Source organism: Lepisosteus platostomus, chromosome 1 (assembly GCF_059453375.1).
Source record: "Lepisosteus platostomus isolate fLepPlt1 chromosome 1, fLepPlt1.hap1, whole genome shotgun sequence".
NCBI classification, from domain to species: Eukaryota; Metazoa; Chordata; class Actinopteri; order Semionotiformes; family Lepisosteidae; genus Lepisosteus; species Lepisosteus platostomus.
In genome coordinates, this window is record NC_142611.1 from 69,288,430 (window position 1) to 69,311,991 (window position 23,562).

Genomic DNA, 23,562 nt, shown 5'->3' on the forward strand with positions numbered 1-23,562 from the left:
CTCTCTCTCTCTCTTTCGTTGGAGAGTCCCAACCCCTGGAGGTGTCATAACAGTCCTTGCTCTCTCCCTCTCTCTCTCTCCACCTTTCAGATCTTTAAAAGCCAGTGCCCCCTCTCTCTCCTCTGTGTCTCACTCTGACTGCCGCCGCTGCTGCTGCTGTCGTGTTCGCAGGAGCTCAGACTCTGGAGGACGGGGAGCGCGAGTTTCCAAAACAACGCAGAAGCAGAAGTTGGATTCAGCGAGCTGCGAGCTTCGCCATGCCCACGCCGCCCAGCCTGCAGGCTCTCCTCACGCTGCTGGTCGCTCTGCTCTGCCAGCCCGGCACCCGGGCGCTCGGCGCCCACCTCGTGCCCACGAGGGGCTGCCCGTCGTGCCGGCAGGAGGGCGGGCCGCCGCGGGCACTCCGGGAGCCCGGCGGAGGGGAGACGGGCACGGCCGTACTGGCCCTGGGGGAGCCCTGCGGAGTCTACACCCTGGGCTGTGCCAGGGGGCTGCGCTGCGTGCCCCGCCCTGGAGAGAAGAGCCCCCTGCAGGCTCTGCTGCAGGGCAGAGGTGTCTGCGCCCGGCCAGGCAGAAACAAGACCGGCCACAATCCAGTGCTGAAGAACCTCACAAGTAAGTAGGGCACAGAGCAGTGTGCCTGCATCGGGGGGTCCATTCCTGGGAGCTGCAGGGTCTTGGTCTCTGTGTAGCACGTGGCTTGTTTGGAGGGAGTGCTGGATGGGGATTCTGCACGCTGCTTCAGCTTTTAGTGCCCGCAGGTAAACTGGCACGGGGCTGCAGAGAAACCCCACACAGGGTGGCTGAAAGCATGTGGGCTCCAGCGTGGAGTTTTCTTTCCGGTTTAAAAAAAAAAAAAAGTGAAACAGGCAAATCTAGCTAGAAAAGACATGGCCACAGACATGAGAAGTAAGAACAAGACTCCCTGTTTTTAGCTTTATTTGAACAGCGTTGGAAAGGTAGCGGGCATCTACCAGCAGGCAGAGAAAAATTTGCACCACAGCTCAGAGTGTTTGAGAGTGCTGCTCTCGCGGGCAGGACCACAGTGATGAGGAAAGGGGGAGTTGTGTGAATCGAAGGTCGCGCAGATGTGGCTAAAGAGTGATTTTCCGTTGATTGGATCTGCTTTTTCCGAAGTTTGTCCGCTGAACTGAGGAAATCTCGGCGATATCTTGTAAAGACGGCAGCGTTTCCTTTGACGGTGGGAACTTCATTCAGTCGAAATCCCCCCGTTAGGAAATGGAACAGTCCTTTTCCCCTCGCATGTGTCCCAGGTCGGCACCAGCTTATTTGGGGAGGAGAGGGGAGGGGGGACGGCTGCTGTCTCTACAGCAGAACAGCTGTTGTCTCTCTGGAAGGGTTCAGCGCTCACGGGGCGCAGAGGGAGGGCTGGCTGGCGAGCCGCTTGTAGATTTGGTTGGCAGGGGTCCGCAGCGTGGGCTGTTGTAACATTTTACAATGTTGTGTTGACATCCTCGGAGCGCGGCCTCTCACTTTGCTGCCTATGGAGAGGCTCAGGGGCTGCTGACAGGAGGGAGGTCTGGCTGGGGGCACTGGTGGGCGGCAGTGGCCACACAGGGCAAAGCAAAGCGTTTGCAGCCTGTGGGGTTTGGAAGAGGAGACGGGGGACTCGGGCGAGACGGGGGTCCTTCGCGGCTTGCTGGAATGCGCTGCAGGGGGAGTTTGCATGGGTCGCCGTCTGTCAAGTGACGCCTCCGCACTGCCCTCACAGCCAGAAGACGTCTTCGCACACGCAGCTGCCCGGCCCTCTGCGGGGGGGAGCTGGGGGGCGAGCTCCTCGTCCTGAGCTCCAGGGGTGGCAGGGAAGGGGACAGGGAAGCAGACTGGCAGCGCGGAGAACAGTCTCATTCAGGCAGAGGCCGCCTGAGCAGAGCCTGGTTCCGTGCTTCTTCTCTAGAAGGGGTTTTCTAAAGAAGTCAAGCCTATGACTACAGTGACAAGTCTTTAAAGGCCTGGCAGTTTTCCATATCCTTCAGTGTATGACTCAGAGTTTCTCTGACTATTCTGCTCTGAGACCCAGGAGCCAGTTCCTGGAACACAAGCGTGTGACTTTTCTCCTCTTTCTGATTCTCCACCTTCTATCCTTTCCTCTATTGTCCTTTCTAGTCCCATCTTCTTCTTTTCTCTTTCATTCTCTCCTGTCTTTAGATCAGCTTGGCCTGTCCTAATAAGTATGTGACAATACTGAATGTGAAGTATTCAGAACACAGTCCAAACTACAATATTGGTCACTGTGCACAGGATCCCCAGGTACAGTACGGGCTGTGTGCTGGATCTCCAGGTACAGGCTGTGTGCTGGATCTCCAGGTACAGTCTGTGTGCTGGATCTCCAGGTACTGGCTGTGTGGTAGATCTCTATGTACTGGCTGTGAACTGGAACTCTGGCTGCATGCTGGATCTTTGATAGCTGCAGTGTTGTGTAGGAGTTGGGAAGGATCTTTTCAGAGTCCCTTAGGCTGTATCTATGAAACATTTCCCAGGATACTGAATGTGCACATGGATACTTAAAAAAAAAAGTTGTAAAGAGTGACATCAGTCTTTTATTTTCAGGTTCATTTAAAAGCCAGTGTAAACAGCCCAAATGTTTCATTTAGAGTTTTCAGCCTCAGGGATGTTCTTTTTAAATATTTGCATTATGCTAGGAGAGGTTTGAAATTCTTCCTGCGTGAGGCTGGGCTCGCCCTGAGTCAGTGGTCTTGCAGGACATGTTGAGGTTGTCCGTACAGTGCTGGTCTGACCAGGCCACGTGCTGCTGTCTTCCCACGCCTTCCCCTGCGCTCTGGGAAACGCACTGCCCCCCCTGCTGGCAGAACTCCGCCGCTGCATCCGTATAGAGACGAAGGGGGGCGCTTATCGATTAAATTTCGGCTTTAAAAACCTCGCACTGAAATGACATGTTCTGAGAGATGAACCTGCGCTGGGCAGTACACACATCAACTCTTCACCATTTGTCTTCCTTCTGTGAGCAGCTGCAGTCCTGCCAGGGGGGAGCTCAGTGCCGCCGGCCCGCAGTCCTGACGGGAGATCAGCTGAACTCGTGAGTTTCCAAACCTCCTCCGCTGGTCTCTAGTGCTTTCAAGCTGTGAAAGATCCCAGACAGTTCAATCTGAGAACATATAAGAAATATTTACTCCAGGGCAGTTTGATCCAGACACCCACCACTCTTTGTGTAAAGAAGTGCACTGTTGATCCTAAAGTAGCCCGCAGGGGGCGGTCAGTGTTCTTTTTGTAATGTGCCCACCATAACAACACATTACATTACTGGTGCACTGTATATTTGTGACATAATTTCCCTTGATTTGCATTCTTCCTGCTGTGGGTCCCAGTGTTGTCCGATAGTGTGGGAGGAGACACTGGCTCGGTTCACACAGTGATGAACGGGCCCCTCTCTCAGTTCCAGTAGCTGCGCAGTGTAGTGCCTCGCCCAGACAGAGAGGGCAGCACAGAGCAGCTCCGACTTCACGTGACCCAAATCCTCTCCGCCCTCTGTCCACAGGCCCCCTGCCGCCGGCTGCTCAACTCCGTCCTGGAGTCGCTGAAGCTGACGGTCATCCAGTCGCCGAAGGACATCTACATCCCCAACTGTGACACCCGGGGCTTCTACAGGAAGAATCAGGTAACAGCCAGGCCGCGAGGATTGTGGGATGTGGACACAGGGCCTGGGCTACCCATAATTCTGTTCTTTTCCTCTGTAACATACCTTTCTTCCACTGCAGTTTTACTACACTCCACTGAGCTTCACTGCAGTTTTACTACACTCCACTGGGCTTCACTGCAGTTTTACTACACTGCACTGGGCTTCGTTGCAGTTTTACTACACTTAACTGGGCTTCACTGCAGTTTTACTACACTCCACTGGGCTTTACTACACTTCTCTGGGTTTCACTGCAGTTTTACTACACTCCACTGAGCTTCACTGCAGTTTTACTACACTTCTCTGGGTTTCCCTGCAGTTTTACTACACTCCACTGAGCTTCACTCCAGTTTTACTACACTTCACTGAGCTTCACTACAGTTTTACTACACTTCACTGAGCTTCACTGCAGTTTTACTACACTTCTCTGGGTTTCACTGCAGTTTTACTACACTTCACTGGGCTGCACTGCAGTTTTACTACACTCCACTGAGCTTCACTACAGTTTTACTACACTACACTGAGCTTCACTGCAGTTTTACTACACTTCTCTGGGTTTCACTGCAGTTTTACTACACTTCACTGGGCTTCACTGCAGTCTTACTGGGCTGTACTGCAGTTTTACTACACTTCACTGGGCTTCACTGCAGTCTTACTGGGCTGTACTGCAGTTGTACTACACTTCACTGGGCTGTACTGCAGTTTTACTACACTTCACTGGGCTGTACTGCAGTCTTACTGGGCTGTACTGCAGTTGTACTACACTTCACTGGGCTGTACTGCAGTTTTACTACACTTCACTGGGCTGTGCTGCAGTCTTACTGGGCTGTACTGCAGTTTTACTACACTTCACTGGGCTTCACTGCAGTCTTACTGGGCTGTACTGCAGTTGTACTACACTTCACTGGGCTGTACTGCAGTTTTACTACACTTCACTGGGCTGTACTGCAGTCTTACTGGGCTGTACTGCAGTTTTACTACACTTCACTGAGCTTCACTACAGTTTTACTACACTTCACTGGGCTGCACTGCAGTTTTACTACACTTCACTGAGCTTCACTACAGTTTTACTACACTTCACTGGGCTGTACTGCAGTTTTACTACACTCCACTGAGCTTCACTACAGTTTTACTACACTATACTGAGTCTTACTGGGCTGTACTGCAGTCTTACTGGGCCGTACTGCAGTCTTACTGGGCTGCACTGCGCTGCGCTTGACCGCAGTGTGGCGAGTGACCACAGCCCGGGGCCTGTGTGTCCGGCCGAGCGAGTAACCCTGCCCCGCCTCTCTGCCGCCCTCAGTGCCGCTCGTCCAAGGGCACGCGGCGCGGGGAGTGCTGGTGCGTGGACGAGCTGGGCCAGCCGCTGACCTCTCCCGACCGGGGCGACGCCAGCCTGCAGTGCGACGGGGAGTGAGGGGCGCCCTCCAGCACAGCGCGCGAGGAGGAGGAGGAGGAGGAAGAGGAGGAGGAGGACAGGCGGTCGAACCCTCACCCGCCCTGCGGAGAGCGCGGCCAGGCCGGACCGGGACGACCCCCCCCAAGCTCCGCGCACCGGGCCGGTGTCTGTGAGCTGGTATCACGCGGAGCGCGGGACAGGTGAGCGGCTTTCTCCAGCGGCGGTGCCGGAGGTCCCAGCCGACCCACGTCCGCTGTGGCCCCGGGGGCTCCTGGGATTCCCGGCTCGGGAACGAGCCGCCGCCGCTTCATGGAAGAAGGACTGTCCGGTGAAAAGCCGAGCCCAGACTCACAGCGCACCTCGCCCGCCCAGCCGCCTGTGGACTCGAACCCGCAGCCTGACCGCTCCTCCCAGCGCCGGTCCCGGTCCTGACGAATTTGGCTTGTTAAACCTCTCGATTGGCTGCGTCCTGTTCAAGAATCGGTTTCAAGTGTTGACTACTGAGAGGTGTTTGAGAGCAGAAGGCCGCCGCAGAATTGACGTCGTTTAGGCTTTGTTCTTTCAGTCACAGGGGTGGCATGGTGGCGCAGTAGTCAGCATGGCTGCCTCACAGCGCTGGGTGCTGTCTGTGTGGAGTTTGCATGGTGTCCCCATGTTCCTGTGGGTTTCCTCCCACTGTCCAAAGACATGCCGGTGGGTTAATTGGCTCCTGGGGTAAATTGGCCCTGGTGAAAGAGTGTGTGTGTGTGAGTGCGCCCTGCGGTAGACTGGTGTCCTGTCCACGGTGTAGCCCGCCCTGAGCCTGTTGCTCGCAGAGGTAGGACCAGGCACCCTCCCACCCACCCCCGATCCTAAATTGGAAGAAGCAGTTAGGAAACGGGTGGACATCTCACCTGTACAGCAGCAGGAATGTTTTCAGTGGGAGAGTCAGGCAGTGACACCCCTGCCTGTCTTCCAACACTCTCGGCTGAAAACCACTTTCGTTATTTTAACAGCGATTTTACAAGCAGTTGCAAGAGAGTTCCACCTATTACACTTCTTGGAAAGTCACATCAGTTAAGAAGATTAAGTCTGAAACTGATAAGGAAGTGCGAACAACCCTCCACAGAGCAGGTTCAGTTATTGATTCGTTACATGAAATGAATCAAGAGCTGGTGTGGAATAAAAGCGTTCGGCACGGGGAGACCCGGAGCAGGACTGGGAGACTGACCCAGCTGTAGCGCCGCACCGCCCTCTGGTGGTGCCGTTTATATTGCGCTGCTGAGAACGCGTTTTCCGAAACGCTTTATCTGACAAAAAGTGGCCATTTTAACTCAAAAGTAACTGCCCTGTTCGGATAAACTGAAAGTGATCAATTGACAACTTCAACAAAAAAAATATAAATATACCGTTGCCTTTTCAATGATTGCGATCACGGTATACGAGCACTTCCCCCCTGGAAACTTCGTGTAAATTATAGTTATGAAGAAACGGGAGCCTTCGTGACACAGGTACCTCCAGTATCTGTAGTTATACAAACATACATTCCCATAACAGATCTAATCCTGAAAGAATCCACACACTGCCGTGTTGCCTTGGAAGAATAAGACGGGTCTTGGGAGGTTTTGTTAAACACACAGAAATCGGACAGCCCATCCCAGGCCCTCTGCAGGACTGATCACAGTTTGAACCCCGCCTCTCCTACCGCCTCCTCTCCTCCGCAAGAAAACACTGAGCATTTTATACCACGGAATGAATAATAAACCAAATGATTATATTTAATTTATTCTGGAGTTATATGTAAGGTTTCCTCGAACGCAAACACGTACTGTACATGCAATGTATAGTTTTCTATCAGCCCAACTGTATTTCGCTCTCCTAACAACATGTTACACTTCACACGCGTCCTGAGAGTCTGTCGTTTCAAGTCAAACTCGCCCGCCCGCTCCCCAACGCACTGTCTCACCGGACCCGCAGCTCCGCTCTCTGAATCGTGCAAAGCACCTTTCTGGAAAGGCTGTCGTTCTCTGCCAGGCGATATACATATTTTTATAAACTTAATTTTGTACGTTATCTGCGTCTGTTGTATTTAATAAATGTATATGTTTTTGTAATGCATTTACGATGGGGTTTTTTTCTCCCTCTTCCGTTCGAAATGATTATTTAAGAACATCAGTGAACGTTTCTGGTCTTCTGAAGCGGACGCTGTGCGCGCACCTTAACGGAGACGTCCTCCGAGCCGCCAACTTTCAGAGCTGTGTTACTGCTGTACATGTTATAGTGTTTAATTTATACGTTTGTCTTCGATATTGAAATTGCAGTGGACGTGTAAGATTTTTTTTTCCTTTGAAATGCTCTGGTTTTCCATGCAATATGTTAATAAATTAAGTTTAAACTTTTCGTAGTTGAAGCGGTGTTGTTTTTTAAGTGTATTTCTGTCACTTTTCAGTTCCTGAATTAACCGGGGAGACTTCAGAATGAGAAGCGACTGAGACCTTTCGAAACGCATAACAAATGTGAAATCTCAGTTTTTAAAGAACAATTTCAGTTTTTATTTCATGTGTTACTGGGTCGTAGCTGTGATGTGCCCCGTCTCCAGTAGACACACATAGTCTAAATAATAATAATAATAATAATAATAATAATAATAATAATAATAATATTTTCTTACACTGGATGATGCGACGGCAGCCATAGAGTGCCAGTACTCTCACCACACAGTAGCTATCAGCTAACAGAATTATTAAGCTAGTTCATAGTTACAGTACTTAATTACAGCTCTGTGACTGTGGGACTCTGACTACTGTGTTCAGGCACTGGCTGGGAGTGTTGAGTAATTACAGTTCTGTGACAGCGGGACACTGACCACTGTGCTCAGGAATGGTTGATAGCGTTGAGTAGTAGGTACAGGTACTAGGGACTCCCCTCCACCACCTGGATGATGAGACGGCAGCCTGAGAGGGCCAATACTCTCACCACACACCAGCTACTAGCGGGGAGAGCAGAGTGATGAAGCCAGTTCAGAGATGGGGATTATTAGGAGAGGAATAGTTAAGGTAGAGGCCGGGGGCGGAATGTCTCTGAACTTTCTCGAAGACCTCTCGTTTCCTTATCAGCTCGATAAGTCTGAGAGAGCAACAGTCCCCAACACCTTGCTGCAGAGCGGATAGAGGCGCGCCCGGCTCTGCAGCTGATCCACTTTCATCGCCCGAAGCGGTGAACTTCTCCCCGAGCCGCCGGCCCGGCCCGGAACGCACGGAGCCCTGCCTGGGCTCTTGCTGGCCGCCATGGCCCCGGGTGGCGTCCGAGGCTCAGGCACCACGTCTCCCTCACGTGACTGTGGCGGGGAACAAACACGGGCTTGTGGCCCCGCACACGAGAGGCGTGTCAGGCCGCTCGTGGCGTCCTCCTCCTCCTCCTCCTCCTCCCCCTCCTCGGAGCCTCGCCGAATCTGTCAGCTGCTTCGGTTTCCTACTGTTGTGACGGGGCTCATGAAATAAGTAAACGCGTCTCCCTCTCCAAGCCTCTCTCGGGCACAAAGAGCTCTGACAAACATCTCCAGCAATAATATCCCGTCATTAACTTGGGAGGGGGCTCGCTCTCCGTTTCTCAGGCCGTGACAGAAGATCCCGTACTGGGCTGTAGCTCTGCTTTGTGATTGGGCCCCAGTCTCCACTGCCATATAGGGCAATATGTCACAAAATAACTGGTCGAGAAAAACTTGGAATGAACCGGACTGGAGCAATGTGGGCAGTAGGGTTGACAGACCACCCGCGCTTCCCCGAAATCTCCGAGCACGACAGCCAGCGGGCGGGCTGGTAGGTACTGAACCACGTGAAGGGGGAGTGAGGGTCCGGTCACATGACGCGGGTCTTTCACCTGTGTGCGGCTCACCTGGCTGGTCTTCGCAGTCACGTGAGGGGGGGTGGGGACCAGGTGAGTGGAGTTTCTCTGCTCAGTTGTCATCGGGCTTTTTCGCTGCTCAGTGGACATTTTTTTTTTGTGCGCAGGAGGGGACGAAGCGAATGTGAGGGAAGAAAGGGGACAGGGGACAGGGGACAGAGGACAGAGGACAGAGACGTTTCTGCTCAGTTCAGAGCGAGCAGAACACGGGGAAGGAGAGAGAGAGAGAAACGCACACAGCGAGGGAGGGCGGACTGGCGGAGTGCGCATATTTCAAGCCCTCGGGAGAGAGAGCGAGTTCGCTGCCCCTCTCCCCCCGCCCCTCGCCTCCGCCTGCTCACCCCCAGACGCGGAGGCTCTCATGGCGTCGGCCGGTAACTCCAGTGCCACCTCCGCCCCGATGGTGATCCCCAAGACGAAGACGAAGAAGAAGCACTTCGTCCAGCAGAAGCTGAAGGTCTTCCGGGCCAGCGATCCCGTCCTCAGCGTGTTCATGTGGGGAGTTAATCACTCGGTACCTACCGCGCACCGGGAACCGTTGCCCCAGGGGGTGGGTGGAGGGGTATCTCCGGCGGAGCGCTGCCGCTTCCGTGATCACTGACAGCCTGGGCTTGCCGAGACCGAGAAAACGAGTAACTGCAGACAGGAATGGGGATGTATTTCAGAACAGCGGCACGGCCCGTGAGAGGCTGTAACTATCCCGAGTGAAGTTAGTCCGATGCGCGTAGATACCGCTTGAAAACTTGTGTCGGGTTGTGAGTCGCGCTTCGGTGCGCCGGGTCTGTGCTCATCGCCGGGAAAACGGGGAAACGGAGGCGCTGAGGGGCGGCTTTTCCGGATCTCTTTAAAGCAGAAAACACCCGGAAAAAAATGTAAAAAAGCTACATTTGTGAAGCTAAGGCGGTAACTTATAGCACTCAACTTCAGGTAGCTGTAACCCGCTGTTCCAGGTTGTTAACGGCGGAGTTGGAATGAAACACCGCCCCTTCAGGACCGGCAGCGGGGGCCCCTCGGTGAGGTTTAGCTACCCGGTGATGTGACGAGTTCACAGCGGGGCGGTCAGTCGAAGGCGTGGAGGGCTGTCGTTAGTCTGTCTCCTTGCTGAAATGAAACATTTTCCTCCTCCTCCTCCGCGTTTAAGACCAAAATAAAACGACTATACAATCTTCGTAGTGGAAACGTGTCAAACTCCAACATGCTTTCAATGGGACATGTTATATTGTGTAATGTACACGCTTGTCAGAGATGTTTAAAGTAAGGAGGGCTGACAGAGCGCAGGCCGGCTGTCACTGCGCTCGCTCCTGGACGGCGTCAAGCCGGAGAGCCGGCTGTCGGCTCACGGCTCCAGCGCTGCAGGGGTGTCCAGTCCTGGTCAGCAGCGCTTCTGGCTCTGTCTAAAGCAGTCGCACACGAAGAGCTGGGAGAAGCTGCTGCATTGATTAAGCTCTTTAATTGCCGGGTTGGAGTTAGAACCTGCACACACCAACTCTCTGGACTGGAATTAGATAAGATCACTTTTATTGGCCATATACAATTTCTTGCATTAGGAATTGTTTTTCACATACCCCAGCTTTCTCTCCACGAGACACACAGACAGGGAGAGAAGCTTGGGGTCAGAGTGCAGGGTCAGCCAATGTATAGTGCCCCTGGAGCAGTCGGGGTTAAGGGCCTTGCTCAGGGGCCCAACGGAGTAGGATTCCTCTGCCGGCAGCGGGATGAACCGGCAACCGGAATTGGACACTCTTGAATTCGGGATGTAATTAGGCAGAATGAATGGGACTAGCTCAGAGCTGTGTCCCGCGTGCTGCTTACAGAGGCCCTGCAGATGAGATGGGGGGGGGGAGTGTTGCTAGTATTTCTGCCGCCGAGACCCCCCAGTTTCTGGTGTGCCCTTGGGTCCTGTATTGTTCTGGCTCTGCACGCGGTGTCAGCGCTGCCCCTTCTTGTGTCCGCAGATCAATGACCTCAGCCAGGTGCCAGTGCCTGTGATGCTGCTGCCCGATGACTTCAAGGCCAACACCAAGATCAGAGTGAACAACCACCTGTTCAACAGGTGGGCGCGCCAGGCTCTGGCTCGGCTCCTGCAGCTGTGTGGGACCAGTTGTCGTCGCTTAACTGACCGCTGTCCCGCTCTATCAATCTATCAAGGTTGATTTATCAATGCACAACAATACAGCACACGCCGGTGTTTGTCAGCAATGAAATGCTTTTCCTGCAAGCTCGCCAAGGACAGACGTGGATTGAATTAAGGTTACAGAATAGAGTACAATAAATGACAATTTACAACATTCACGCAATAAATAACACAAGGACATGTGGTGGGGCTAGGAGGTATTCAGCACTGTCATTTATATCCTGAGAATGCGAAGTATCAGGAAGATGCAGGAGCACCTTATCAGTTTCACTGGACTGACTATTTATCAGTGGTTTATTTATCACCACTTGCTGGTGGCTGCTGTGGTTGGCTGTTTAATAGTCTCATTGCCTGGGGGGGGGAAATCCGTTTTGAAATGTGTTGGTCTTTGTCTGTGTGCTTTGGTGTTGTTTTCCAGAGGTAGTAGAGTAAACAGATTTTGGTGGGGGTGACTGGGGTCCTTGGGAATAGACCTGGTCTTCTTGAGGCATCTAACAGAGAAGATAGATCGCCACCTGTTCAGCAGCTGAGAATAATTGCTCGAGGTGTAAATGGGCCGACTCGTTCATCTACATACCCAGTAGCCCACATCATATGAAACCCCAAAGGGATGGGTTCCTCCAGAACCGGGAGGTTCTGCTGCTGCGGAGAATCAGATTGTTCCTGTGGGTCTCGGTCTCTGAAGCAGGCACAGGGCAAGGAATCTGCCTTTGTTCTGCCTGGCGGTAGACGGGTTGTGTGCGCAGCCGGTCACGGCCCTGCTCTAGGAGGGAGGCCTGGGCGATGGGGGCTCCAGTCTGTCTGTTCGTAGGAGCTGGTGGCTGAGTTCCACAATGCCTGGAATGGATTTGCACAATCCGTTAATCCCTGCAGGAATCTGGGGCTGGCAGGGAGTTCTGGACTGAACGGCTGTGCAGAGGGAGTGTGAATTCGCAGGAACTTTCCGTGCAGCAGTGGGGCGCTCCTGGCTGGGACCTGCTCTGCTGGAGCACGGCTGGGGAGAATCGGGATGAAGGTTCTGAGCAAGAGGCACTCCGTTCGGCTCAACCGTCCCAGTGTCTCACCCGGTCCTCTTCGGAAGGACCTAAGCAGCAATGTCGTTTCCTTAAGCCTGAGCCCACGGGTTCCTGCAGGAACATTATGAGGGGCAGCGGAGTTCTCGGATAAAAGCAGGCTGAGCTCCTGAGGCTGAGGTGGTGTAGCGAGGCAGTGAGATAGCTCCAGCCCCACTGGATTGGAGATGGGCAGCTCGGTGTATGTTTCTAAATAAATCATTCCTTTTCTTCTTTGCAGGGAAAATCTGCCCGGTCACTTCAAGTTCAAGGAGTACTGCCCGCAGGTTTTCCGGAACCTCCGAGAGCGCTTTGGGATCGAGGACCAGGATTACCAGGTGCAGGGCCGGCTTGCTTCTGGAGAGATCTGGCCAGTCCTCACTGCTGGCGTTCTGATCTCCAGTGACATGGATAGCCTCCTCTGCCACATCCCTCTTTATCCGAGACATCTCTCCCGCTCCTGTGGGCACTGGAATTTCCCGGGCCACTGCCAGTGTTGCCCCGTCATTATTTTGGCCAGATAACTGGGTACACTTGTTCTGGAGGGTGTGATGGGCTTGGCATGGGCGGGGCTGCAATAGGACTGATCCCTTCAATGACCCGTCACATGGAGGGCACAGCCCAGCACTGCTCCCAGCCTGGGGACCCCCTGTGGCCCTTCCCTGCCTCACGGTGTCTCTACCCACCCTCACTTTCAGGTGTCGCTGGCGCGCAGCCCCCCCGCCAGCGGGGAGGGGGAGGAGGGGCTGTTCCTCACCTCGTACGACCGCACCCTCGTCATCAAGCAGATCTCCAGCGAGGATGTGGCCAACGTGCACAGCATCCTGTCTGAATACCACCAGGTACCGGCACCCCTGTTTCACTCGGCGCACGAGGGGCTCTACAAACACGTAGTGAAGGATTGAGCTGATGCTCTGTGTCTGTGCATTCATCGCGCTGTCTCTGTCTGTCACTGTCACTTCAGTATTGAAAAAAATCAATTTCTTACATTTATACGGCTCTTTTCTGGACACTCCACTCAAAGGGCTTTCCAGGTAATGGGGACTCCCCTCCACCACCTGGGTGATGCAACAGCAGCCATAGTGCATCAGTACTCTCCCCACACACCAGCTCTCAGTGGGGAGGAGAGCAGAGTGATGCTTTGAGTGGAGTGTCCAGAAAGGTGCTGTAAGGAATTTATTTATAGATGGGGATTATTAGGAGGCCATGACTGGTAAAGACCAGGGGGAAAGCTGGCCAGGACACAGGGGTAACACCCCTACTCTTTTTGAGAATCACCCTGATATTTTTAATGACAACAGAGAGTCAGGGCCTCGGTTTTACGTCTCTTCTGAAGGACGGTGCCTTTTTTTGCAGTATAGTGTCTCCATCACTTTACTGGGGCATTAGGCTACACATGGACCGCGGGATGAGCGCCCCCTGCTGGCCCCACCAACACCTCTTCCAGCAGCAGCCTTATCTTTCCCAGAAAGTCTCCCTTCCAGGTGCTGGCCAGACCCACACCCGCTGAGCCTGAGTGGGCTGCGGGTTGCGTGATGCAGGGCGATACAGCAGCTGGCTGATTTCCCTCGCGCAGCCTCATCTCTTTTCCTGCGCGTGCCGCCTGGCGCGTTCTCTCCCCCTCTCTCTGTCTGTGCATCAGCACATTGTGAAGAGCCACGGCAGCACCCTGCTCCCTCAGTTCCTGGGGATGTACCGCGTGAGCGTGGACAGCGAGGACACCTACCTGCTGGTGATGAGGAACATGTTCAGCCACAGGCTCCTCGTCCACAGGAAGTACGACCTGAAGGTGAGCGAGGGGGGCGGGCTCAGTCTCTGCAAAGCACCATGGTTCCACACTCTGTACAGCCAACCGAAGAGCCATGCGCGTCGCTGTTGACTGCGGAGGCACGGCTCTTACACAAGTGAGCGGGGTACTTCTTTGTCATATAAACCCCCAGCTGGACAAACGGCTACAAGTGTAAGTCGCTTAGATAAAAGTTGGCCGACATTAAACTTGGGTAGCACAGCCTAGCTGTGTCAGCATGCATGGGCTGCAAAGGAACAGGTAAGGGTCATTCCGTGCTGAAAGGAAAAGACAAGAAACACATTTCTGCTGTGGAGCTTTCTTCAGCCTTCATCACACCTGCAGACAGCTTCACAGCCGAAACGCTGTGTTTTTTCTTTTCAGCATGGAACGAATCTTTACCTGTTCCTGTGACATTAAACTTGTTAATGAAGTGGTGAATCACCATCCAAAGTACAGAAACCGTCATACTTGAAAGATAGTTTCTGTGGAATGGAAGAAGTTCTTCAATAGCCCAGCAGTCCTGAAATCCCTTGATTCTCATGTCCATAGGCCTGCAGTCAGGCCATTCAGGTGCAAACCTGGCGAGACCGTGCATGTGGATTTTTAAAAATTTAAGTGAAGTAAGAATATGGAGAACAATATTTGCACAGGAGGAAAAGAGGGAGGAAGTTGCCCTGTGTTGTGTTAAATCAAAGGGGGAAGCTGGGTACCAGAGGTACCAACAACAGCCACAAGGGGGCACACTCCTACCACTCTTACATCACCACCACCGTGGCACCGAGCTCTGGGATGCATGGAATTGGATGTTTTTTCCCTTTTTTCCCCTGTTTGACTGCACTTTACTCTACTCAGAGCACGGTATACAACAGCAAACTTACAGTATATGCAAAAATACACGTCAGGATGCACTTCTTCAGGTCTTGCTGTGAGAGAACAGCACTGAAAAGGGACATCTGTTTGTCTTTACTGTGTTCCAGGGATCGCTGGTGTCCAGGGAAGCAAGTGACAAAGAGAAGGTAACACTGGCTGAGGAGCTGGCGGTTCGTTTCGGGCGAGCCTGTCCTTCTGAACGGGCTACCGATCAGGGTAGCGCCCCATTCAGACAGGAGCCCTCATCTCCCCTGTCTGCACCATGCCTGTTATTCACTAGATTAGCAGGAAGCATGAAGGAGCATGAAATAGGCTTGAGGAGCAGAACTGCAGCATGTGTTGCCCTTGGCTAGTCAAGGACGCGTACAGAGTGCCTATTCCTGCAGCTGTACGTACTGCCTGTGTCTCTCTGCGCCCCCAGGTGAAGGAGCTGCCCACCTTCAAGGACATGGACTTCAGGAACAACATGCAGAAGGTGTACGTGAGCGAGGAGCAGCAGGAGAGGTTCATGGAGAAGCTCAACCGAGACGTGGAGGTGAGGCAGGGAGCCGTCTCTCTCTCTCTCTCTCGCTTGCTCCTCCCTCACTGGGCAGCCCCTCCTCTCTCCTCTGGCGGCCAACAATGAAGCGCTCTTTCTCGTTCCGCATGGTGTGTCCAGTTCCTGGTGCAGCTGAAGATCATGGACTACAGCCTCCTGCTGGGGATCCATGACGTTTCGCGGGCGGAGCAGGAGGAGGAAGAGGAGGAGCCCTGTCACAAGGAGGAGGCGGAGTCAGAGAACGGATTGGCCATCACGGGTTCCTATGGCAACTCCCCCGAGGGAATTGCTGGCTACTTGAACACCCACAAGCCACTGGGGCCAGGAGAGTTCGACCCCTACGTCGATGTGTATGCAGTCAAGAGCGCCCCTGGTGAGTGAGACCGATAGAGGGACATGCGTCTCGAACCACATGAGACTTCCCAGGTACCAGACCTAAACTGGCTTCCACAGGAGAATCTCTTAAGTCATACCCAAGTCAAAACCATTCAGTGAAGTTTCCAAATTCTAGGAGGCTCCCGGGAAACACTGGAGAGCTGACAAGTACACACTGGAATTTGTCTGTGGGAAATTGTTTGAGCAGGAAACCTATAACTAACTTATCATTGACTTTAACCCTAGTCCATACAGCTGCCTCAGCCCTGCCCCCAGAGCATGCTCTAACACTTCAGCCACACCTGTATGCTGTAGTCCACTCAGAGGGCGCGGAGGGGCGCTCCGCGCGCCGTGGGTAACCTTTTGCCCCTGCTGCAGGTGCCCCCCAGAGGGAGGTGTACTTCATGGGCCTGATCGACGTGCTGACGCAGTACGACACCAAGAAGAAGGCGGCGCACGCGGCCAAGACGGTCAAGCACGGGGTGAGCGAGGGGAGGGGTGGAGAGCCGCAGCTCGCCGGAGCTCCCTCTGCAAACATTCCCTGAGAAAACAGGCTTCTTCCGGGGCTAGTCAGCAAAAACACTCCCCAGGAGTACCGCTTATTGTATTGTTAATTTGTTGGCATCTGGACAGGGCTTTTCATTCCAAAGTACTTCACACATAAGATGGGATCTACTGCGTCCTCCACTGGGGTGAGGCCAGGCGGAGGAGAGCCACACTGTACGAGAGCAGAGCGGGGTTCAGTCAGGACACTGACTGGTTTAATGTCTTACTGCAGTAAAGACCCTAATGGAACTGTCTCTGGTGTGAACAGTAATGCTCTGTGATACACTTTCAGATAAGTCTACCGATACTGTCTGCACAGTAAAGCTCTGTTCTTACAACATAGTTACTCTTCTGTGACAGACTAGACTGTTCCTTAGCAGCCATATCACCCTGCAGCTCAAAACTGTCGGCCCCCTGAAGCTAAACAGGTGTGAGTCTGGCCAGTACCTGGAAGGGAGACCTCCTGGTCTAAGACTAAGACTAAGGCTGCTGCTGGAAGAGGTGTTAGTGGAGCCAGCAGGAGGCGCTCACCCTGCAGTCTGTGTGGGTTCTAATGCCCCAATATAACGATGGGGACACTATACTGTAAAAAAGGCACCGTCCTTCAGAGGAGAGATGAAGTCCTGACTCTGTGTGGTCATTTAAAATCTTTGGGATTTCTAAAAAGAATAGGGGTGTTATCCTGATGTCCTGGCCTTTACCAATCATGGGCTCCTAATAATCCCCATCTCTGAACTGTCTTCATCGCTCTGCTCTCCTCCCCTCTGAGAGCTGGTGTGTGGGGAGGTACTGGGCACTCCGGTTACCATTGGATCATCCAGGTGGTGGAGGAGAGTCCCCATTCCCTGTAAAGCGTTTGGAATGGAATGTCCAGATAATCGCTATATAAGTGTCAGGGATCATATTTATAGTTAAGATGTACTGACCTTGTTCCCCAGGCTGGTGCCTGATTGAGGCACAGACTGATGTTCTGCTTTGTCTCCCAGGCTGGTGCGGAAATCTCCACAGTGCACCCTGAGCAGTACGCCAAGCGCTTCCGAGACTTCATCGCAAACATCTTCGCATAGCGCCCCCTACACCCGCCTGCCGGTTCTGCAGCCGCAGTACGACGATGCTGTTTTTTTCTGGTCCTAGGTCCTACCTCTCCTGCTTTTCTTGGATGTAAATTACACGCTTATTTAACAACCAAACAAGCAAAAATAAAATTTTATTACCAATAGTGCCTTGTTATGAATTGTTTTAAATTATGAGTTTGTTTCCATGTTTATGCATATATTTTCAGGTTTGCCTTTAATCCGGATATGTTATTTGAAATCATTCATTAGTCTGTCTGGTCGATTGACTAACTTGATTCATCTCTCACGTTTTCCCACAGCTATCTTGTAGAGAAAGTACTTTATTACCATGAAGTCCAGTGATCTCCAGCTCTGATACATTAGGTCTGCAGTCCAATACGTTAGTAGTTCTCTAAGTCTCCAGCTTCACAAGAGCAAGAGAAGGCTTCCACTTGTCCAATCAAGCACTTAAAGTTCTCAATCAGGTAATTAAAGGCTCAGGTACTATGTTCGCTCTAATTTGTTTTCCTGCTGAGCGGATGACTTAATACCCTGAGTGGTGTAAAAAAGCTGTAGTGCAGGATGCACAGGGCTTCATGTGGGCCCATGTGAGAACTCGGTGATCGACCACAAAGACCCAAGGCAAGGCCCAAGGGGCATAATGACATGTACTGCTGTTGCTGTTGATTTGGTGAAACTTTGCAAAAGTTTGCCAGCTAAACCAGAGGAAGTGACTACAATATGTAGTTTTAAGAGACATTTTCAAGTACTACTGTACCTATTGAGTTGACCGATGATTTACCGTTGGTTACTGAGTCACGTGGAAGGACAGCCAGCACCCTTCTGGCCCCCTTAGGGCTGGAGTTGCGCTCTCCGCTGTCATCTGAGAGCAGCGGACAGTCTATCCTAGTCCGATATCGGACCATCGGAAGAGCTGGTGAAGCCCACATTAGTGCAAAAATCGGGATTCTGGAAGTTCTGCAGCTTGGAGTTGGGGATCAGTGGCTTCAGCTCACAATCCTCTCTTGCTTTCCCCTCGTGTGCTGTTCTTGATGCTCTGTGGCGCAGAGGGGGTGTGGGGGCTGCTCTCTGCTTGTGCGTAACTTCCATCCTCCCAGGTCAACAGCTCGCTTGTTCATGGCACCACGAGTCGCCAAGGAGATTTGTAAATACAGCCTGGTGTTAATTGACACCACTGGTCAAGGGATGGAAACCATAACCCTGTGTCCTATGCCAGCTGACAGGTCTGTATCAGGGATATGCAAGTATGGGGTCTTCATTTTAAAGCTGGGTGAACTTGGGGTGTGGGGGTGTTCGCTGTCCTGCAGTGCTACCAGACCTCCGCTGTACTTCAGGCATGATGGGAGGTGGCGGTGGTTGGAGGGGGCTGTTTTTCTGGCCTCAACACTTAATCAGGTCAAGGACACGACGGATCGCCCTTTTCCAGAAGCCATAGTTCTGCTGACAAGGTGTTTCCTGTTTCTCCGGCAGAAAGTACCTTTAAAAAGATGGAGGCAGATGTTATCTGTTTGTTTTATATCTTTACATGACCAGGAGAAGGAAAAAAAATGCTGACGGATCAGGAGCGCGGCTCTTCCAGATGGGGTCTTGTTAATTTGCAATTAACACCAGGAACTGCCAAAACAAACTTGCAGGCCCCCAGGCTCTGTTCCGGAGTCCGGGGCCTGGGCTGGCTGGACCGAAGACGCGGAGCGGCACAAAGGAGCCGGAGCCTCCAGCTGCATGACTGCTGTGGCTTCGGGAGACAAACAGGCGATCCAGTTCGGGGGCTGGGGAGGGGCAGGGGCTCCGTGAGTGTCCTCTTCCTTGATGAGAGTTAATGTCCCACAGGCTTCCTCTGTCCACCACACCTCCCAGCGCCACTCTGCTCCAGAGGTTTCCTGGCATTGTGTGTGCTGTTTATGTGATTAGCTCTCGAGGAATTCTCAACGTTGCAGATTTACTGCTGCCCATCCCTCACCCCTCACCCCCCCCGCCAGCACGCCCCCCCCCTGCTGCTGCAGAGCTCTGCTCCGGACTGAATTCCAGCAGAAAGCACCCACACTGGGGAAAAGTGGGAACCGAGAGCCCACAAGTCAAAAGCAGGTAGATTAAAACTGGGGGTTCACTGTCTCAGTCCTGGGGACCCCCACAACTCCTGACCTGAACCAGCAGGCTCCTGGGCTGGAACCTCTGCATGGTTTATGTCTGCTCAACGGCTGGCGGTTTTGAGGTGTTTATGAAACACAATAGTAAAAAGGCCTGTTAAGGCTCCAATTGTTTAATCGGGAGCTCTGGTGGAACAAAACCTGTCTGGTGTGGGGGGGGTCCCACTGTGTAGGATTGGGGACCCCTGGATTAAAGGGGGTGGGGCTGTCTGCTGCTCACTGGAAGTGCCAAGAACTGTGCAGACCTCACCCAGCAGGCAGCAGAGCCCTGGTTAATCCAATTGGAGATCACGCAGCACCCAAATGCAAGCCCTCTTCCGTCTCCACAGTTCTGTTAAGGGAGCAGATCACGTGCCTGATTGATCAATATCACACAGGTGTGGTGTGGCCAGTGCTCAGAATTAGGAGACCCCCCCCTGGGGCGTAGGGGCAGCTCAACCCAGCAGGGCTCGGATTCTCCAGACAGACCCCGGAACCAACCCTTCTAGCTGCAGGCCCATTGCAACACGGAAGGGTTTGGCGTGTGAGGCCGTTCAGTGACAGACCGGGGCTGAACATTCACAGCCCTGGAGAGGCGCAGCACTTTCCAAAGACATCAGACCCCTCAGCAGGCCTGTCTAACCTGATCGGTTGCTTTCAGACAGCCGATCTGAGAATCTCACCCAGCTTGGTCTTGGACATTGGGCATCGCCTTCAGTCATGTCGTACTGCAGCCTCCTGCCACACTCTGTCAGCCGGGCCCGTTCAGAACCTGCAGCCTGAACACAGAGGCACGCACCACACAGAGCTGGCAGGGGCCACCGAGTGTGCAGCTGTCCATGCTCAGAACGGGCAGTAACTCGGACCGGTGCTGGGGCCTGCGAGTCAAGAGGGGGAATCTGGCCCCCACAGGGCCTTCCTGTTTGCACCCCCCTCCCTCGGAGGGAGGATGTCCTGTGCTGGTAGTCATGGGAGGGGAGGTTTGGGGCTGGGCGTCGTTTTATCATGCTGCTCCCGTCTGGGGGAGTCCAGAGTGTCCGAGAGCTCGCAGCCAGTGGAGAGTCGTCTTCGGTCATCGGGAGTCCGCAGTCCAGCCTTCGACAGCGCCTTCAACGCCAATGAACTGAGTGCCCGCCCCTCAGCTCCAGGTACGAGCCGCTCTGCTCTTAGAAACTGCAAAGACCGTGAGAACCCTGTTTGTGAATCTTGCATTGCTGAAGGTAAACTTCACCTCCCATGGTCTCGAGGGCGTTTCTGCGTCCAGCATTACAGAGTATAATGCTCGCTGGCCATATTTTACAAAACACTCGTAAATGCTGAGGAATGTCAGTATTCAGAGATAATAACACGTGTGCACGTGTGTGTGTGAGAATTAAAATCAACTGCATGTCTGTGCTATTCAGTGTGGCCGCTGAAGTTTGTGTGCAGACGCCTGCGCAGGTGACAAGCATAGAAACTGTGACAGCACTGCTGGCCTGTTTGGTTCTTGATCACCTGAAAGTTAACGTTCAAACTTTTCGAGGCTCATCTGTCTGGCAGTAGGATTCGAGGGGCCGATCTGTCAACAGGAAAGGTCTTGCTTGTGTTTAAGCGTTTTTGAACAGGAAGCAGCACTAGTGGGTTAAACCGGAAAGATTATATGGTAGAGACGGAGCTTCGGAAGGCTAATTTAGGGATCCGATAAAGTTTCGCACATCTGATCAATTCTCACATTGCACGCTGCAGACTTGCATGGTAATGTAGGTGTTAATTGACACCACTGGTCAAGGGATGGAAAACAGTACAGGTAAAGGGTGAATTCTGAAATCGAATGTATAGAAGAATCCATAAAGCACGGAATCTGTAGTAAGACCTCTGCTCTTCCCGAAGGACTTGCACCAGATTCAGGATGGGGAAAACCGCCTGTCAGATGATGCGCAAGGCAGACAAGTGCAGGGTGATACACACAGGCAGCAGAAACGTGATTCTCAGATCGGTCAGCTACTAGCAACAATACGAACCAGAGGGGCGGAAGGCCTCCTCTTATCTGTAACTTTTATGCCTTTATGAAGCAAGGATCTCATGCAGCCGCTCCTTAAAGGGAGGCAGCGACACAGCTGGGCAGCTTGTTCCAGACTCCCACACCCCTTTGTGTAAAGAAGACCCTCCTGCTCTCAGTGTTAAGTGCTCTTTCCTGCAGTTTCTGCTTGTGTCCACTGGCGTGTGTTTCACCGTTGACTGTCCGCTGTCTTCCGCAGATCGATTCCCCATGAACACGACGTATTAAGTTAGGTCTTCCCCGGAGCACTGTAGAGTTTTCAGAGCCCAACTGCCCTGTTATCAGTGCCAAGGAAGAAAACTCTCCCCCCCCTCTCTCTGTCCGCAGGTCTCCGCCAGCATGGATAGCTTCCCCAACTCCTCCGACCACCTGCACGAGCACAACGGCTCGCTGCCCTGGTTCTTCTACGAGTGCACGCTGGAGCTGAACGAGGACGCACGGCGCATGGTGCTCTTCCTACTCTACCTGCTGCTCTTCATGGTGGGGCTGGCGGAGAACGCCCTGGTGGTGTGGGTGAACTGGCGGCGCCGCCACTCGCGGAGCGGGGTGACCTTCTGCGTGCTGAACGTGGGCGTGGCGGACCTGTGCGTGATGCTGGTGTTGCCCTTCTACATGCTGGAGGTCATCCTGAACAGGGTGTGGCTCTGGGGCCGCACCCTCTGCAAGGTGACGCACCTGGTCTTTGTGGTCAACATGTACGGCAGCACCTTCTTCCTGGCCTACATGACGGTGGAGCGCTACCTGTCCCTGGCCCGGCCCGCGCAGAGCTGGGGCCCGCCGGAGAGGCGGCGCCGGGCGCTGATCTGCGGCTCGCTGTGGGCGCTGGCCCTGTTCCTGACGCTGATCGAGAACGTGCACGTGGACCTGCTGGAGTGGGACGAGCCCGGCTGCTACATGCTGCCCTCGCACAGCTTCGCCGAGTGGTACACGGCCGTCACCCTCATCTGCCTGGTCTTCGAGTTCCTCATTCCCGGCGCCATCATCGTCACCTTCAACATCCTCATCGCCCGCGCCGTGAAGGCCGTGCCCGGCGTGGAGGGGCGGCGGGACTGCTGGATAGTGCACGTCTACTCGCTGGTGTTCGTGCTCTGCTGGCTGCCCTACCACCTGGTCATGTTCCTGCTCATGCTGGACGACCTGTCGCCCACCAGCTTCAGCTGCAACCTGGTGGAGCTGCTGTACTTCTCCTACTGCATCGTGGAGTGCATCTCCCTCTTCCACTGCGTCGCCAACCCCATCCTGTACAACTTCCTGAGCAAGAGCTTCCGCACCGACCTGATCAACACCGTGGTGCGCTACATCCCCCGCGAGGCCGCCCAAGCCGAGCCCCACGACGCCAACGGCAAGCCTGCGGGGGCCAGGAGGAAGGACCGGGAGGCCAGTGACTCCACCACCAGCCACTCGGTCGTCATCTCTTAGGAAGGCGCGGGGAGCTGTCCGTGGGGGCGCCTGGGGCAGGTGGCAGGCTAGTTGGCATCGGAACCGTCCGCCGCCCTGCGCCGCAGCTCCCAGCTCCTCTTCCGGTTAGCTCCTTCGCTCCCCTCCCTGCGATCCCGCAGGCACCCCCTCACCGGGCCGGCCTGTGCTGGAGCTTTCTCCTTTGTTGTTTCTTTTGCGCAGCCCGGCCCAAAACAAATCCATACCAGAACCTTTTCAGACAACCAGGCCCTGAACAGCGCAAGCTCCCGGGAATAAAACGGCTCGATGAATTCCCTGATCTCTCGGGAGCTCGGCCGGGAGCCCGTCATTCCGGAACTCAGCCTCTGAACGGTCCGTCAGGAAGCACGCGGACAGCCCGGCTCCCGAGCTGCTCCCAGTCCCTGCAGACACAGAACACACCCCAGCAGGCTGCCTTCGTCACTCTCTGTATCCCCTGTCCGAATTCTTATCGGCTCACCTTGGCTAGCTGGTAGTGTTCTCCCTGTGTGCGCTGGCCTTAGTCATTTTTAATAATTTATTCCTGTTGTAGTCTATATCCTTGTATTAAAACTATTACAATCTTCATATATGCTGTATATATTGTAAAACACCCTGGTCAAGGGTATGTGCTACACAAATAAATAATTTACAGTGAGACAATAA

At 53.6% G+C, this 23,562-nt stretch overlaps 3 protein-coding genes across 6 annotated transcripts; all 3 read left to right on the forward strand.

Moving 5' to 3' along the window:
- Positions 1–7,433, forward strand: igfbp6b (insulin-like growth factor binding protein 6b). The gene is made up of 4 exons (XM_088635508.1): positions 1–615; positions 2,991–3,058; positions 3,518–3,637; positions 4,959–7,433. The coding sequence occupies exons 1-4, from the start codon at positions 258–260 to the stop codon at positions 5,070–5,072; spliced, it is 660 nt and encodes a 219-aa protein (XP_088491634.1). The 5' UTR covers positions 1–257; the 3' UTR covers positions 5,073–7,433.
- A 1,126-nt stretch (positions 7,434–8,559) lies between these two features.
- Positions 8,560–17,459, forward strand: pip4k2ca (phosphatidylinositol-5-phosphate 4-kinase, type II, gamma a). Of its 4 annotated transcripts, none has more exons than XM_088635469.1 (10): positions 8,560–8,851; positions 10,892–10,989; positions 12,364–12,460; positions 12,821–12,964; positions 13,765–13,911; positions 14,889–14,927; positions 15,203–15,316; positions 15,440–15,692; positions 16,073–16,176; positions 17,227–17,459. In XM_088635469.1, exons 1-10 carry the CDS (start codon positions 8,726–8,728, stop codon positions 17,305–17,307), a joined length of 1,203 nt encoding a protein of 400 aa, XP_088491595.1. In that variant the 5' UTR covers positions 8,560–8,725; the 3' UTR covers positions 17,308–17,459. The 4 variants fall into 4 exon arrangements, with proteins under 4 accessions (XP_088491595.1, XP_088491603.1, XP_088491588.1 ...); XM_088635477.1 differs by lacking the exon at positions 8,560–8,851 and adding an exon at positions 8,880–8,969; XM_088635462.1 differs by lacking the exon at positions 8,560–8,851 and adding an exon at positions 8,982–9,450.
- A 2,960-nt stretch (positions 17,460–20,419) lies between these two features.
- Positions 20,420–23,562, forward strand: ackr5 (atypical chemokine receptor 5). Its single transcript, XM_088635499.1, has 2 exons — positions 20,420–20,590; positions 21,808–23,562. Exon 2 carries the CDS (start codon positions 21,820–21,822, stop codon positions 22,897–22,899), a length of 1,080 nt encoding a protein of 359 aa, XP_088491625.1. The 5' UTR covers positions 20,420–20,590; positions 21,808–21,819; the 3' UTR covers positions 22,900–23,562.

What these genes read in the sequence shown, in the direction of transcription:
- igfbp6b (XM_088635508.1), top strand. Translation starts at nt 258, where the DNA reads ATGCCCACGCCGCCCAGCCTGCAGGCTCTCCTCACGCTGCTGGTCGCT. An exon ending in ACGGGAGATCAGCTGAACTC is followed by an intron (nt 3,059 to 3,517) that starts GTGAGTTTCCAA and finishes CTCTGTCCACAG; the next exon opens with GCCCCCTGCCGCCGGCTGCT. An exon ending in GCTTCTACAGGAAGAATCAG is followed by an intron (nt 3,638 to 4,958) that starts GTAACAGCCAGG and finishes TGCCGCCCTCAG; the next exon opens with TGCCGCTCGTCCAAGGGCAC.
- pip4k2ca (XM_088635462.1), top strand. Translation starts at nt 9,298, where the DNA reads ATGGCGTCGGCCGGTAACTCCAGTGCCACCTCCGCCCCGATGGTGATC. An exon ending in AACAACCACCTGTTCAACAG is followed by an intron (nt 10,990 to 12,363) that starts GTGGGCGCGCCA and finishes TCTTCTTTGCAG; the next exon opens with GGAAAATCTGCCCGGTCACT. An exon ending in TCGAGGACCAGGATTACCAG is followed by an intron (nt 12,461 to 12,820) that starts GTGCAGGGCCGG and finishes CCTCACTTTCAG; the next exon opens with GTGTCGCTGGCGCGCAGCCC.
- ackr5 (XM_088635499.1), top strand. Translation starts at nt 21,820, where the DNA reads ATGGATAGCTTCCCCAACTCCTCCGACCACCTGCACGAGCACAACGGC.